This window comes from Lingula anatina, chromosome 3 (genome assembly GCF_051362555.1).
Source record: "Lingula anatina isolate TDL-2025a chromosome 3, LinAna3.0, whole genome shotgun sequence".
Classification (NCBI taxonomy): Eukaryota; Metazoa; Brachiopoda; class Lingulata; order Lingulida; family Lingulidae; genus Lingula; species Lingula anatina.
This window is the reverse complement of record NC_141769.1, coordinates 19,220,854-19,238,442: the sequence shown is the minus strand read 5'-3', so window position 1 is coordinate 19,238,442 and position 17,589 is coordinate 19,220,854. Positions and strand designations below refer to the sequence as shown.

Here is a 17,589-nt window from a genome sequence, read left to right as displayed (position 1 = left end):
AAGAGGAAGAAAATGTATATAACGTAGTTAGGAAGTGACAATAAAGAATATGAAGGAAGATGAAAATTGTTTAATTCTTACCTTGCGTAATCAGTAACATTTAAGCCAATACCGTCGTGACATATGTTTCTTTTCCTTTATGTTTGCATAAATACATTTATCTTGTAATTGTAATGCTCTGATAATTCAAAACAACAAGAGCAAAGTAATTGGTCTTTATTTTCCCTCTGTATTGTATTTTCACGAAATCCAAGATAAAAAATCAGAATTTGGGAGAACACTTCGTACACACTTAAGTCCATATTTTTGTGAGGGGGATAGGCAAGCACCAAATATTTAAAATTCCTTCTTCAGCGCTGTTACTAATCATGTGCAAGAGTTCACTCAACCAAGAATGGCAGGATTCTCTCTAACGATCTGGAATGTATAAAATACCGCAACGTTACAACTTAAAACAAATAAAGCAATTGTGCACCCTCTCTTGTCTCTTTTCCCCAACTTATAATATAATACCTCAACGACAACGGCAACACGGATGGCAATGATCTGACTGAAAGAGTATGTAATACCAGATATATTTCTACCATTTGAAAACATGGGTTAATAATACAGCTACTGTTTATCCATACAACTGTCATAATATCACTCGTAAATGTATACGACGGCGGAGGTCAATTATGCCAGCTGAGGGTTGCATAAATCACCGAAGTCACCTCACCCGAAGGCAATAATTGTACAGAAGTTACCTTTAACCAGGCTGCAGCAAATTCCTCAAAGGGGACTTGGCCGTCGCCTAGAAGTAAAAATAGAAAGTTTTTTGAAAAAGAATTCTGAAATTAGATTTTCAATCTGGAAAATACTGCTGACTTGAGCACGTCCATCTGCGATACTTCTGGTGCCTTATCTGTTCTCTGTTTATTTTTATATCCTTCAAAACGCACACACGGCATCAGAGCAATTAAAGAAAGGTTAACAATGATTAAGTTAATTGTTTGATTCATTTTTCTTAGGTTCTTAAATGCATATTACTTACACGCACAGCTTATATGAAACAAAATATAGACACATAAACGGTTCCCAAAGTGACATTCACCTGAATATAATTACTTATCCAGTTAATTCTGAGAAATATTTGAAGCCATAAAAAGGAACTGTCAGAAAATGAATCTCCAAACATAATAAGAGCTATTACCGTTGGCATCATACTGATTAAAGATACGTTGCAGATCTTCGCGGGTAATTTTACCGTCCTCAGCAGCGCCAGCCGCAAATACCTGGGCACCATTTGTACCTGGCCAGTGAGCTAAGAACTCGGTCTGGGTGACCTCGCCGTCCTCTGAAACACAGCGGTGAAACAAGAATGAAAATCATATCTGGGATGGAGCCAGCAAACTCCAGTGGTGTTACTACTAAATATAGCTCCTATGGCACTGGAATTGTTGTTTAGGACATCCCCCCCCCCAAAAAAAAAAAAAAAAAAATATATATATATATATATATATATATATATATATATATATATATATATATATATATATATATATATATATATATAAGATGATGAAAGGTTATTGCCCCCCTCCCCCCTTCCCCCGTTCACACAAGTTCTATTGACTTGTTCTAATAGATGCCCGATGGCTCAGACAGACAGACACGAATTTTCCGTCATATCACAGAGGATTGGGTTTAACAGCTTGTAGACATTGAATGGCAATTACTGTCAGTCTTTGCCTTGGCCGCTATACTATGCTTGATAACAAATTAACACATGAAGCCAAAGTTTAACACACTACATGTGTTCATTTTTTAAATTATTCAAAATATTCAGCACCATGCCAGTACTTACTGTTGTCGTCAAACATTGTTAGGAGGTGGAAATATTCGCCCCGAGTCATGATACCATTGCCGTTTCTGTCCACCAAATTGAACAGTTGCTGTATTCTAATCGTTACTTGAGTCCTGTGAAATGGAGAATTGTTCTTCAAAAGATCTATCGCAAACACGCTGTTACACTGGGCTTGCAATCGCTTGGAGAACAAATTTTCGCCCACTTCAAAGTTGGAGGGTAAAACAATATTCATGGTCAATAATAATGCCATGTTCTTTTTTCGTGCAGGTCCTGGGCCTAATTTCATACAAATTAAGTGTACACTTCAAAGAAAAAAATCAGTCGCGAGGGATAGACTAGCACAAATACAGGTTGTGGGGTGGGGGACGAGGCAAAAGTTGCACATCAAATTTTTACTGGTAATTACCATAAACAACAACTGGACAAATGAAAACTGGACTTTATGGAGACTAAACCATGCACAGGGTCGGTTTATTATTATTTTTTTTTATTTTCTTTCAATCTTATACTACATAAAGAAAGGCGCTCTTCATAGCATGCATATCTAATCAAATTCTATTAAAAAATTCATAGGCTCCAAATATGTACTTACGAGGTAGCAGCCAAAGACCCAGTGATCTGAAATGACAGGAGAATCCATCTCAATTTTGATATACATGTACATGGTATTAAGATATTTTCAACTTTCTTTCACCAAATTGTGCAATAAGGATGACATTTTATCCTTACAAATTCTGGAGAATTGGAAACCATTATCAATTATAGAAATTTGACTACTTTTAAGGTTTCCAATTTCTGCAGAATTTGCAAGGGTAAAAAGGTCATTCTTGTGGAACAAATTGGTAAAAGAAAGTTGGAAATTTCTTAATTGCATTGAAATTGAGATGAAAAAAGAAGTCGTTTTTATTGACCGCCCCGTAAAAGAGTATGGTTGAATGGTTAAATGGCATTTGTTGAGAATTAGAAATAATTATTAAGTAGTCTTAAGCGGTTTTATAGATCATAATTTTCTGGTGGGGGTCGGAAAGGTAATTAAACTGTGCTAGGATGATAAAGGCAACTGTGGGTTCAACAAATGGCGTTATAACAGTTCTTTTTTCACCGTGGCTAACATATCATAACATGGCGTTATCAGAATGATGTAAGCAACCGTATACAGACACCCTACAAATAGCGAATCACATGCCTGTACAACCGTGCCCAAATTGCCAACAAACGTTAGCCCCTGTTAAAAGTTGTTACTACAGCTTGGAGAACAGTGATTCTTCTTCCTCGAAAAATCTACACTGCATTTATGTCAAGATAATTTTACCTCGGTCCATTTGGCTCTAAACTCGGCCTTAGAAACTTCGCCGCTTCCTAGATAGAAAAAAAATACCACCGTGTTAAAATAAAGAAGTAAAAAAATAATACATAAACATGGCATGTTATGAGGTTCATTTTATGGCTGGTGGGGGAGAAAAATGAATTTAACTAAATAACCTCCAGCAGGGAGGCAACTGTTGTGCTACCTTTCGACTACAGTTATGGCGTGGTCGCCGTTTGAGGCTCGAGGAAGCCACAGTGGCCGCTCGAAGTTCGACAGGAAAAGTCTTCATTTTTTCGCTCATGTCGAAAAGAAGATTATAAAGCAGCAATGGTAATATAATATAGCAAAATTTTCTTGCAAGGTATATAGCTGGGCATGCTCGTATACAATACGTTTAATCATTATTATTAAAACTGTTGTTCTTGTTGTTGTTATCCAGTCCTATTATCAAATCTCGTATTCCAAAATGATGTAATTTTAATTTTCCATAACTGAACTTACCATCAGCATCAAAAGCGACAAAGACCGCGTCCACGTCATTGGGCGTAATTGCACCGTTCGCGTCGCCACCCGCAGCGTCAGTCAGGTCGAAGAGTGCCTTCGCAGCTTCTGGGGAGGACCCTGTACAGGCAACCCAATTGGTGACAAACTCATTCTCCGACACACTGCCATCACCTGGAACAATTATAAAGGTTAGCAAATTTGCAAAGGACATTTCATGGAGAAAAGTACGCCAAAGGTTCTAATTCACGGCCACAAGATTGACAGTGTAAGATTTCCTTTCCACGTTTAATATTAACTGTGGGTATGCATAGAATAGTATAGAAAACAAAAAAGGCCAAAATGTCCAGTGTTGTGCTTGACAAGCTCTACAAAATGAAACAAACAAGTAACAGATCTTGAATAAGAGAGTTTTCCATTTTGGCATTTAATGGCCGCTTCCATGGTGGAAATTTACCGATTGACCACAATCCTATGACGATAAAAGGAGACCCCAAGTGAAACTTCTCACCATAATAATAAAAAAAAGCATAGGTCTATTCAGTTTCTAAAATTCGACACAAATATATTTTTCATAAATAATTATTTTTTTTACAAAATATTGGCCCATTCGACCTTAAAATATTGGTCAAAGGTAAAATCTAAGGTCATATTTGAAATCTCCACAAACGACATTCGGTCAGACTTCTATAGTAACTTGAATTTCCCATATTCCCTTTGGTTTTGGGGGATATTTAGCATTTGATTTTCAAAAATTTTGACAAGGTTGCATTATATATTGCGACGAGCGTCACGCCTATGCAAATGCACCGACAGAGTTCCAAATCAAGGGGTTCAAGATTATATGTGACCTAATTTCAAGAGATGAGGACACAGGTCTCTGTTGTTTAGGAAGAAATGCGGTAACGGTGACTTGTATCCGCCGACATGACGCTGAGCCAGCGGAGCTCACGGAGCCGGTGTAACGTGACATAGAGTCCCCCCCCCCCCCCCCCTAATACAGCGTCCGCTTCCCAATCATTTGCAATTGTACACGCAAGCCTCGCCTTAGTTTTTGACCCACTTCGGTCAGCCTAGCCGTAACCATTATAAATAAATGGAGGGCGAACTTTCTGGTACACGGACCCTCAGTTGCGTTAAACGGGACAAAACGGGTCGGAACTGACAAACTGAGGCCGATCTCTCTTCAAAATAATACTTGTAAAATCATTTCTTCATGTATTGTTTGATTTTAACGGCAACGTGCTTTCAATTGAAAAAATCACGGATGCATATAAGATACACTTCCCGTTACTTAAAAGGAGCAGGTATTCCAAGACCATGTTGAAAATGAAGAGAACTGGTGAAACGTTTGCTGCTCATGTATTGAATCTTTGCCATGATTTTGGATTTTGTCATTTCAACAGAAAATGCGGTTGTGCAGAGAGACAGAAACAACTGCCTACCGTCGTCATCAAATGAAAGGAACACGGCCATCAGTTCGGTCTTTTGGATGGAGTCGTCCTTGTTGGCATCCACCAAGCTACACAGCTGGTCGATCCTGTCCTGGCAAAGAGCAAAACTGAAGATAGAAAAAGAATATTCCAATACTCAGTATGAAATTAATCTACGAAAGCTTAAGCTAAACATAGGCGTGGACCTAGCTGCTCCTATTTCAACGTATTTTTGAGCATTTCAAACTGATTTTTTAAAAATAATACAGATAAATTAAACCAAGAAAAATCAGAAAAAATATCAACCTACCCTATAAGTCCTAAGAATACCAAAAACTTCATGTTTCTGTATTTACTGAAATGAAACATATATGATTTACATGTTATTAAATATACGTACAAATTCGGGTTTGAAAATAAAGTATCTTACATATCTTCATTTAAGGCATGCGTAAATATCAAACTATACTAACAATATGAGAATGCAAAATATACCTGGTGTTAAGAAAAACGCTCCGATTTTAATTTTTCACATTGTATGTAGAATATTATTTAGCAAAATCTAATGCATTACATCTTAATGATGTTGCAACTTGGTCATAAAAGATTCGTCTTATTAGTTTTCGTTGCAGCAAAAGTACTTAGTGCCGAAGTAAAGGATTACGATCGGTCCGGGAAACCCTACAACAAGAAACTTTGATAAACACCCATGCAACTGAATGAATAGGTTCCACAATGCAATCACTCTAATTTAACTTCAACTTTCCGCGTTAAAGTAAAAACTGTATAAAAAATATAAATAACTTACTTGGATCCCGCACCAATAACGAACGACACAAAAACTTAGTCAACTGACCCATTTACCTAGGACACGAGCTTTTATATAACAGATTGTGGTCTGATGTTTTTACGTGTCACGCCTTATGCAAATTATCTTCACAAGTTACTGTGACGCTCTCACGGTCAAAAAGTAGTCTCACGGACGGTGAACAGACGAAGCTAAACCCTGGGGTGGGGGCAATTGCACATCACGACCGTCATACCATGCAATAATCACATTTTAAATATTGGCATATTGCTTTGAGTTTTGTTTGTTAAAGGTTGAATGTCATACCATGCAATAATCACGTTTTATTTGCATATTGCTTTGAGTTTTGTTTGTTAAAGGTTGAATGTTAATTGCACTTATCTCGTGTCTATTAGCTTTATTTGTTTCCCGTATTGGTTTTGGATTACACCAACCCTCTGTAGAGCCGCATTATGCCAGCAAATAAAAGACGAAAACGTAACCGCGCATTTTTATTTCAGTTCGCTTGATCACTATCACGCCCATCAGACAAATTTATGATGAGAAAGGCCCTTTGGAAATACAGTGGGGTTTTTGATCTAAGTTTTTGCAATGTTATATATAGAAACATAATTTTAATATTAAGTTGAAGATACTGGTTTTGAGATTTATTCTGTCGTGTTCATTTAGTTTTTGGAATGAGGATGAATGTCGAAAAACGACACTGGTTTCTGGTTGAAAAATTCAATAAAATTAAAAATCATAATTCAAACTACTTAGGGAGATCTCGGTGGGAGTGGGGCTTTTTCCCCTGATCACCCTCATCCCCACCCCAGCTAAACACCATTCCCTGTTCCGCGGTAATGGCCGTAGGAGCTAATCGACGACCGTCTCGGTCTCAGCGCACGGCGAGGAGAGGCTTCCACGGTGAGGGTTACCTGGGCGCGGTAAACGTTAGTCACGTGTTGCCTCTCCCTCCTTCCTGTCCTGTTTCTCTCTGCAAAAACGATTCTAGCTTCCCCCTCCCCCTCCCCACCCTTATTCCCCCACCCCCATCCCCACCTAAACCACATTCCCAGTTTCCGCTGTGCAGGCGGCCTGTGACTTATAGAGGCGGTCACCCCGGCCTCAGCGCACGGTTAGGAGAGACCGTAACATTCTCCGCAAAACAGATCCAGGCTTTTCAGAATCTTTTTTGATAAATGAAACTAGTTTCTGGATGCCAGAAGCGTTTATGAAAAACGAAACTAGTTTCTAGTTGTCAGGTTCGTTTCTGAGAAATGACACTAATTTCCGGTTGCCCGGTTCGTTTTTGAAAAACGAAACTGGAAACTAGAAACCAGACACTAACTTCAGCGCTCCACCAATAAACACTTTTTCAAACTTGGAGTAATACATTTTGTAAAAACCTGCAGTCAGGCCATCCAGCCCAGGAGAGGCATCATTTTTCATACTCTTAGTAGCCTCCTTGCACTCTTCACTAGTTATTTTCCCCTCATACTGCTCTTTACATGTAAGTACTGTAATTGGAAATATTATTATATTATTAGCATGGTTATATACTAGTTATATTGTAGTCATAAACTTCTGCGTGAATAATACCAGGGCAAGTTAAATCTTTGCCTAACACACATAACTGTATTGAATTTTGATGATGACTGTTAAAACCTTCGTAGTTATTTTTTTTTTCTTTTTGACATGCATTTCTACATCATTCACATTGGATATATGCGTAAACGCTGGATATTGGACATTCATGGAAATACTGTACAGGAAACTGTGAACATTTATCTATATACGTGCGTCAACGTACGCGAAGAAGACATTTATCAATTCACAATGAATGGCAGATGACAAGCGTTATTCACTGTCTAGAAGGACTAATTTGAATTATATGGAACTGAACTCTCATGCTGTAATTCAAAATGAATGATACAATGGACTATGCCAACCGGATGGCCTTGTGGTTAGAGTGTCCGCCTCTGGAGCGGGAGGACGTGGGTTCAAAACCCGTCCGGGGACATACAAGTCCTTTATAAACGGTACCTGCTGTCTCCCCGCTTGGCACTCAGCACTTATGGGGTTGAAGCAGGGTCCTGGTCAGGCAGAGAACGATATTGTAAGTTTGATAGCACTCAGTGCCTCACACGGCAGCGGGGCTGTATCCTCCCCAGGGAGGCGAGATTGTATACACAGCGTGTTTTGACCAGTTGTATACTTGTTATATGTATGTACATATTTGTTAAGTCTAACGAACATATTCATATGGAGTTTAGACTAAAAATAAATGTATTATTATTATTATTACCAAATGGAAACTATTCATTTGTGTGAAAACGAACTTAAAATTTTATGAGCTAACTTTGAGTCAAATATGTTATTGCATGTGCATGGCTATTATGACACGTTAAGCATTATGTATTGAATATCAAATACGTGAAGGATTATAAATATATCTATATTCAGCTAATGTATCTTATGATTACTGATTATCGATATTTAACCAGACGATTATTGTAATATGAACAGTATGATGACATGAAACTGATGATATACATGTAGAAATCAAGTGGGAATTCTCACATTTTGTGACTTGATTATTTCACAGTATAATTTTATACATTCGTGGATTGAACTTGATATACATGTAAACAAGTGTTTCTCTTATAGTCATCTCAAAGGAGTGCTACAGTGTGGATAAACATGAAGATGAACAAGTTCTTCATACGAACGATGCGCTGGTCGCAACATTGCGTTCACTGCTGCTTACTGGACAGGGAGTGATCGACCCTATTGTCTCACGTAGTGCATTCCTACTATATCAAAAATGACAACCAAAAGAGGGAAACCGTATAAGAAAATGTGTCAGAGCCATAATAAGAGAGTAACAGATTAAATATCCGTGCGGTCGAAAACAAGCAAAAAGTATCTCTACTCTTGGGACACACATTAAAATGCCAATACGAAACATATCCACGAACAATTGATTTTCCAAAAAGTTATTAAAATATCTTCCTTTGAGTTATATTTTTGGTTTCATGTCGAATGTGTTTCTATTTTATGTGTAAGTAAATTATATAGAATTTTTTCACTTGGTTATATTTTTGGTATGACTGTCTGATAAAAATGGAGTGCTCAAGAAGGATTATTTAGTGGTATATTATTTTAATTTAAAATATGCCTAGGGACAGGCATATCGTCCCCGGGAGATAATGTTAGTGATTGACAGCCTCGAGTGTATAAGGTGTGGGGAGTGTTTTGTAGAGTAACTGAATTGATTGGCATGACCTCGTCGTACTTACGCGGCAAATGTAATGTAAACGGTGGAATGCAATGTTGGAGGTTGAAGGGAGAGGAAGAAAATGTAGATAACGTAGTTAGGAAGTGACTATTAAGAATATGCGTAATCAGTAACATTTAAGCTAATACCATCGTGACATATGTTTCTTTTCCTTTATGTTTGAATAAATATATTTACACTGATGCTCATAAGTTAAGCAACACTGTCTTATTTTTCAAATTTCTCAGCAACCAAGCTTTTTATTGAGACAAAATTTGTACAGTAGCTAGTTAATTCTCTTGTTTTTACTTTGACTTACTGGACCGTGACATTTGAGTAGTATTTACTGTTGGACATGGTAGAATATGCAATGGGGGTGCCACTTTCGAAAAACACAGTTTGAGCATGCCATGCAGAGCTTCCAGTTTGGCTAGTTTCATGGGCACAATTTGTTATATTATACCAACCAATGGTTAAATCAAGAATCAACGAGGGAATCAGATGGCAAATAATAGGAAGCTATCGTGCTGGGGTGCCAAAGAGACTAACTGCAAGGCAACAAGGAGTAGCACCAAGTCAAGTGCCCAAGCTGGTAGCAAAATGGCGCCAAACTCATCATGTATTGGACAAGCCTCTTTCTGGTAGACCAATATTAACCGACGCAAGAGATGAAGATGTCTGGTTCGATTATGCCACCACGACCAGTTCATGTCGCCCAAACAACTGAGGAACATCTGGCCTGGATTAGGAAGAGTTCGAATAAGTAGGAAAACAGTCAACAGGCATCTTTTTGAGGCTGAACTTCCATCTTAAAGACCGCGTCAAAAGCCACAGTCGACCAACAGACACAAGCTGATAAAATTGACATGAGCCAGATACCGAGAAAGATAGAATCTCAGGACTGGGCGAAAGGTCCTGTGGACTGAGGAGACCAGATTCACTTTGATGTATGCAGATGGTAAGCTAGGCATCTGAAGAGGTCCAAACCAAGCGTTTCAGGATGATTGTGTTCTTCCACGTGTTCAGAGTGGCGGAGTATCCGTCATAGTATGGTGCGGTATTTCATATGATGAAATATTGCCACTGTACTTCATTAAAAGGAGGTACACTGGTCAGCAATACAGAGAAGAAATAGCATTGGGGCGCATACAATCACACATTCAAGCAAATCCAGGAGGAAAAATCATTTTGATGCAGGACAATGCACCCATCCAGAAAGCACGGTCCGTGCAAGACGCACTGCAACAGCACGGTATCCCAAATTTAGATTGGCCTGCATATTCGCCAATTCTCAATGTAATCGAACATGCTTAGGATATGATTGACAGGGCAGTAAATGAGAGCCAACCTCCAGTTAGAAACATTAGAGAGGTCCAGCATGCAGTAATTGAAGAAGGGAACCGGCCCCCAAAGCAAGATTGGCAGAATTTGGTGGCAAGTTGCAGGAGACAATGTGAAGCTGTTGTTCAAAACCAGGAAAGGCACACCCACTATTTATTGCATTACAGACGATTAATCATCTATTATCTACAGTCTTCTTTTATAAAAAATAATTCTTAGATGATTGAACTTTATTTTTTCATAATAAGCTGTTTTAATCAGCACGTACTTTTTGCTGTGTGAGCATACTTTTTTGACACATGGTTTGGCATATTTTAGTGCCGTTTGGTTAATAAAGTTATTTTGATTATTACATAAAGCTATGTGGTGTGTTTCTTTAACCGAAATATTCAACTTGAATAAGTTATTTATAAAATATGAAAGAAATATGCATAATCCCACTAACAAATGAAATAATGATCATGATAGAAGAAACTTTTGAAAAAATCGGGGTGTTGCTTAACTTATGAGCATCAGTGTATCTTGTAATTGTAATGCTCTGATAATTCAAAACAACAAGTGCAAAGCAATTGGTCTTTATCTTCCCTCTGTATTTTATTTTCACTAAATCCAAGATAAAAAATCAGAATTTGGGAGAATACTTTGTACACACTTAAGTCCATATTTTTGTAAGGGGAAGTAAAACAAGCACAAAATCTTCATAATTCCTTCTTCAGCACTATTACAAATCATGTGCAAGAGTTCACTCAACCAAGAATGGCAGGATTCTCTCTAACGATCTGGAATGCATAAAATACCGCGAAGTTACAACTTAAAACAAATAAAGTAATTCTGCACCCTCTACTTGTCTCTTTTTCCCCATCTTCGGTAAAAATATAACCTCAATGATAGCGGCAACACTCAGGCCGAATTCTTGGCTCACTGGCCAGGTACAAATGGTGCCCAGGTATTTGCTGCTGGCGCTGCTGAGGACGGTAAAATTACCCGCGAAGATCTGCAACGTATCTTTAATCAGTATGATGCCAACGGTAATAGCTCTTATTATGTTTTGAAATTCACTTTCTGATAGTTTCTTCTTATGGCTTCAGATATTGCTCAGAATTAAGTAATTATGGCCTGACTGATAGAGTATGTAATACTAAATATATTTCTACCATTCGAAAATATGGCAGGGTTTATATTACAGTTACTGTTTATCCATACAACTGTCATAATATCACTAGTAATACGATGGCGGAGGTCAATTATGCCAGCTGAGGGTTGCATAAATCACCGAAGTCACCTCACTCGAAGGCAATAATTGTATTAAAGTTACCTTTAACCAGGCTGCAGCAAATTCCTCAAAGGGGACTTGGCCGTCGCCTAGAAATAAAAATAGAAAGTTTTTTTAAAAAGAATTCTGAAATCAGATTTTCAATCTGGAAAATACTGCTGACTTGATCTTGAGCACGTCCATCCGCGATTCTTCTGTTGCCTTATCTGTTCTCTGTTTATATTTTATATCCTTCAAAACGCACACAAGGCATTAGAGCAATAAAAGAAAGGTTAACATTAATTAAGTAAATTGTTTGATTCATTTTTCTTAAGTTCTTAAATGCATATCACTTACACGCACAGTTGATTTGAAACAAAAAATAGACACGTAAACGGGACTCAAAGTGACATCCACCTGAATATAATTACTTAATTCTGAGCAATATCTGAAGCCATAAGAAGAAACTATCAGAAAGTGAATTTCAAAACATAATAAGAGCTATTACCGTTGGCATCATACTGATTAAAGATACGTTGCAGATCTTCGCGGGTAATTTTACCGTCCTCAGCAGCGCCAGCAGCAAATACCTGGGCACCATTTGTACCTGGCCAGTGAGCCAAGAATTCGGCCTGAGTGACCTCACCGTCCTCTGAAACACAGCGATGAAGCAAGAATGATAATCAAATCTGGGATGGAGCCAGCAAACTCCAGTGGTGTTACTACTAAATATAGCTCCTATAGCACTGGAATTGTTGTTAAGGACATCCCCCCCAAAAAATATATCTTATATATATAAGATGATGAAAGGTTATTACCCCCCCCCCCCACCCCCGTTCACCCAAGTTCTATTGTCTTGTTCTAATAGATGCCCGAGGGCTCAGACAGACAGACAGACAGACACGAATTTTCCGTCATATCACAGAGGATTGGGTTTAACAGCTTGTAGACACTGAATGGCAAATACTGTCAGTCTTTGCCTTGGCCGCTATACTTTGCTTGATATCAAATTAAGACATGAAGCCAAAGTTTAACACACCACATGTGTTCATTTTTTAAATTATTCAAAATATTCAGCACCATACCAGTACTTACTATCGTCGTCAAATATTGTCAGAAGTTGGAAATATTCGCCCCGAGTCATGATACCATCGTTGTTTTTGTCCACCAATTTGAACAGTTCCCGTATTCTCGCCTGTACTTGAGCCCTGTGAAATGAAGAATTATTCTTCAAAAGATCTGTCGCAAACGCGCTGTTACACTGGGCTTGCAATCGCTTGGAGGACGAATTTTCGCCCACTTCGAAGTTAGGGGGTTAAACAATATTTATTTTAATAATAATTATAATATTGCGGTCATGTTCTTTTTTCGTGCAGGTCCTGGGCCTAATTTCATACAAGCCAAGTGTAAACTTCAAAGAAAAAAAGGGATAGACTAGCAGTTTAGCACAGATAAAGGTTGTGGGGCGAGGCAAAAGTTGCACCTCAAATTTTTACTGGTAATTACTATAAACAACAACTGAACAAATGAAAACTGGACTTTATGGAGACTAAGTCATGCACAGGATCAGTTTATTATTATTTTAAAAAAATTCTATCAATGTTATACCATATAAAGAAAGGTGCTCATCATAGCATGCATACATGTATCTAATGAGATTCTACTAAAAATTCCAAAGGCATAAAGTATGTACTTACGAGGTAGCAGCGAAAGACCCGGTGATCTGAAATTAAAGGAAAATTCATCTCAGTTTTGATATAGGCCTACATGTTATTAAGATATCTAGATAATAACTCAAATATGTTTGCTAAGAAAAAATAATCAATTCTAGATTTAAAAAAGCAGCCTTATTTGCACACAGAAAAGCTTATAGGTAGAATAGCTTTATTTCTTACAGTGCAAAAATACAATTACTATAAAATTTATAAAATCAATTTAAAAGTCGATTAATCAAAAAATTTCCTGAATTGGCATGTCTTCAATTCTTTTTTTAAATGCTTGGTAGACTGAATTGATCGGATTTTCAAATTTCAATAATCGATAATGGTTTCCAATATCTGCAGAATTTGCAAGGATAAAGTGTCATTCTTATGGAAAAATTTGGTGAAAGAAAGTTGGAAATATTGAATTTCATTGCAATTGAGATGAAAAAAGAAGTCGTTTTTATTGACCGTAAAAGGGGACGGTTGAATGGTTAAATGGCATTTTTTCAGATTTAGAAATAATTATAAAGTAGTCTTTTTATTGATCAAAATTTTCTGGGGGTGGAAAGGTCATTTAACTGTACTTGGATGACAAAAGCAACTGTGGGTTCAACAAATGGCGTTAACAGTTCTTTTTTCACCGCGGCTTACACATTATAACAAGCTGTTATCAGAAAGATGTAAGCAACCGTACACAGACACCCTACAAATAGCGAACCACATGCCTGTACAACCGTGAACAAATTGCGAACAAACGATAGCCCCTGTTAAAACTTGTTAATACAGCTTGGAGAGCAGTGATTCTTCTTCCTCGGAAAATCTACACTGCATTTATGTCAAGATAATTTTACCTCGGTCCATTTGGCTCTAAACTCGGCCTTAGAAACTTCGCCGCTTCCTAGATAGAAAAAAAGTACCACTGTGTTAAAATAAAGAAGTAAAAAAAATAATACATAAACATGGCATGTTATGAGGTTCATTTTATGGCTGGTAGAGGAGAAAAATTAATTTAACTAAATAACCTCCAGCAGGGAGGCAACTGTTGTGCCTCCTTTCGACTACAGTTATGGCGTGGTCGCCGTTGGAGGCTCAAGGAAGCCACAGTGGCCGCTCGAAGTTCTACAGGAAAAGTCTTCATTTTTTCGCTCACGTTGATTTTACACAGAGATGGAATTTCTGGCTTGGCAACTGAGCACGCTGGTCATATTTTTGGTCGCACAAAGAGGCACACAGCTGCCACAAAGGTCGCACCTTTTTGTAAAGGGGGGTCTGAGCAAACGGACAGATTGACAACAACTAAGTTATGTCGAAAAGAGGATAATAAAGCAGCAAGTGTAATATAATATAGCAACATTTTCTTGCAAGGTATATAGCTGGGCATGCTCGTATACAATACGTTTAATCATTATTATTATTATAACTGCTGTTCTTGTTGTTGTTATCCAGTCCTATTATCAAACCTCATATTCCAAAATGATGTAATTTTAATTTTCCATAACTGAACTTACCATCAGCATCAAAAGCGACAAAGACCGCGTCCACGTCATTGGGCGTAATTGCACCGTTCGCGTCGCCACCCGCAGCGTCAGTCAGGTCGAAGAGTGCCTTCGCAGCTTCTGGGGAGGACCCTGTCTTGGTAACCCAATTAGTGACAAACTCATTCTCTGACACACTGCCATCACCTGGAACAAATATAAAGGTTAGCAAATTTGCAAAGGGCATTTCATGGAGAAAAGTACGCCAAAGGTCAAATTCACGGCCACAAGATTGCCAGTGTATGATTTCCTATCCACGTTTAATATTAACTATGGGTATATCTCTGCTAATTTTGGAGTAATTCACATTTAATTTGGGAACCTTAACACCATCGTGCATTGGGTTCAGACTTCTATAGTAAGTTGAATTTCCCATATTCCCTTTGGTTTTGGGGGATATTTAGCATTTGATTTTCAAAAATTTTGACAAGGTTGCATTATATATTGCGACGAGCGTCACGCCTATGCAAATGCACCGACAGAGTCCCAAATCAAGGGGTTTAAGATTATATGTGACCTAATTTCAAGAGATGAGGACACAGGTCCCTGTTGTCTAGGAAGAAATGCGGTAACGGTGACTTGTATCCGCCGACATGACGCTGAGCCAGCGGAGCTCACGGAGCCGGTGTAACGTGACAGAGAGTCCCCCCTAATATAGCGTCCGCTTCCCAATCATTTGCAATTGTACAGGCAAGCCTCGCCCTAGATTGTGACCCACTTAGGTCAGGCTAGCCCTAACCATTATAACTAAATGGAGGGCGAACTTTCTGGTACACGGACCCTCAGTTGCGTTAAACGGGACAAACCGGGTCGGAACTGACAAACTGGAGGCCGATCTCTCTTCAAAATAATACTTGTAAAATCATTTCTTCATGTATTGTTTGATTTTAACGGCAAAGTGCTTTCAAATGAAAAAATCACGGATGCATATAAGATACACTTCCCGTTACTTAAAAGGAGCAGGTATTCCAAGACCATATTGAAAATGAAGAGAACTGGTGAAAGGTTCGCTGCTCATGTATTGAAACTTTACCATGATTTTGGATTTTGTCATTTCAACAGGAAATGCGGTTGCGAAGAGAGACAGAAACAACTGCCTACCGTCGTCATCAAATGAAAGGAACACGGCCATCAGTTCGGCCTTTTGGATGGAGTCGTCCTTGTTGGCATCCACCAAGCTAAACAGCTGGTCGATCCTGTCCTGGCAAAGAGCAAACCTGAAAATAATAAAGAATATTTTACTACTCAGTATGAAATTAATCTACGAAAGGTTAAGCTCAACGTAGGCGTGGACATAGCTGCTCCTATTTCAACGTATCTTTGAGGATATCAAACTGATTTTTTTAAAAAGAATACACATAAACCAAAAAAATCAGAAAAAAATATCAACCTACCCTATAAGTCCTAAGAATACCAAAAACTTCATGTTTCTGTATTTTCTGAAATGAAACATATATGATTTACATATAATAAAATATACGTGCAAATTCGGTATCTTTATTTATATCATGCATTAGTACATAATTATATTAACAATATGTGAGTGTAAAATATACCTGGTGTTAAGAAAAACGCTCCGATTTCAATTTTTCACATTGTATATACAATATTATTTAGCAAAATCTAATGCATTACATCTTAATAATATTGGTCATAAAAGATTCGTCTTATTAGCTTTCGTAAAGCCGATGTAGCGACCAGTACAAAAGTACTTGGTGCCGAAGTAAAGGTTTACGATCTGTCCGGGAAACCCTACCACAAGAAACTTTGATAAACACCCTTGCAACTGAATGAGCAGGTTCCACAATGCAATCACTCTAATTTAACTTCAACTTCCCGCGTTAAAGTAAAAACTGTATAAAAATATATATATAACTTACTTGGATCCCGCACCAATTACGAACGACACAAAAACTTAGTCAACTGACCCATTTACCTAGGAGACGAGCTTTTATATAACAGATCGTGATCTGATATTTTTACGAGTCACGCATTATGGAAATTATCTTCACAAGTTACTGTGACGCTCTCACGGTCAAAAAGTAGTCTCAAGGACGGAGAACAGACGATGCTAAACCATGGTGTGGGGGCAATTGCACATCACGACCGTCATACCATGCGATAATCACGTTTTCTTGGCACATTGCTTTGAGTTTTGTTTGTTAAAGGTTGAATGATAATTGCATTTATCCCGTGTCTATTAGCCTTATTTGTTTCCCGTATTGGTTTTGGATTACACCAACCATCTGTAGAGCCGCATTTTGCCACCAAATAAAAGACGAAAACGCAACCGCGCATTTTTATTTCACTTCGCGTGATCAATATCACGCCTATCAGACAAATTTATGATGAGAAAGGCCATTTGGAAATACAGTGGGGTTTTGTTCTAACTTTTTTGCAATGTTATATATAGAAATATTATTTTAATATTAAGTTGAAGATACTGGTTTTGAGATTTATTCTGTCGTGTTCATTTAGTTTTTGGAATGAGGATGAATGTCGAAAAACGACACTGGTTTCTAATTGAAAAATTCAATAAAATTAAAAATCATACTTCAAGCTACTTAGGGAGATGTCGGTGGGGGTGGATCTTTTCCTC

The 17,589-nt window shown here is 38.0% G+C and overlaps 2 protein-coding genes across 2 annotated transcripts in view; both read right to left on the bottom strand.

Annotated features, from left to right (window-relative positions):
• Positions 1–200: 200 nt before the first annotated feature.
• Positions 201–17,589, bottom strand: part of LOC106180615 (uncharacterized) — a 29,349-nt gene continuing 11,960 nt past the window's right edge. The window contains exons 2-10 of the mRNA XM_087009059.1: positions 5,403–5,447; positions 5,105–5,220; positions 3,660–3,833; positions 3,162–3,208; positions 2,442–2,467; positions 1,847–1,959; positions 1,193–1,336; positions 747–793; positions 201–417 (exon numbers count right to left, since the gene is read on the bottom strand). Coding sequence (XP_086865185.1) covers positions 385–417; positions 747–793; positions 1,193–1,336; positions 1,847–1,959; positions 2,442–2,467; positions 3,162–3,208; positions 3,660–3,833; positions 5,105–5,220; positions 5,403–5,434 — 732 coding nt within the window. The 5' untranslated portion in view covers positions 5,435–5,447 and the 3' untranslated portion in view covers positions 201–384. The remainder of the gene's footprint in view (positions 418–746; positions 794–1,192; positions 1,337–1,846; positions 1,960–2,441; positions 2,468–3,161; positions 3,209–3,659; positions 3,834–5,104; positions 5,221–5,402; positions 5,448–17,589) is intronic.
• On the bottom strand, positions 11,060–16,982 carry LOC106176315 (uncharacterized). The gene is made up of 10 exons (XM_087009057.1): positions 16,871–16,982; positions 16,385–16,429; positions 16,092–16,207; positions 14,964–15,137; positions 14,307–14,353; positions 13,450–13,475; positions 12,848–12,960; positions 12,261–12,404; positions 11,816–11,862; positions 11,060–11,279 (listed from the first exon to the last, which is right to left on the bottom strand). The coding sequence occupies exons 2-10, from the start codon at positions 16,414–16,416 to the stop codon at positions 11,247–11,249; spliced, it is 732 nt and encodes a 243-aa protein (XP_086865183.1). The 5' UTR covers positions 16,417–16,429; positions 16,871–16,982; the 3' UTR covers positions 11,060–11,246.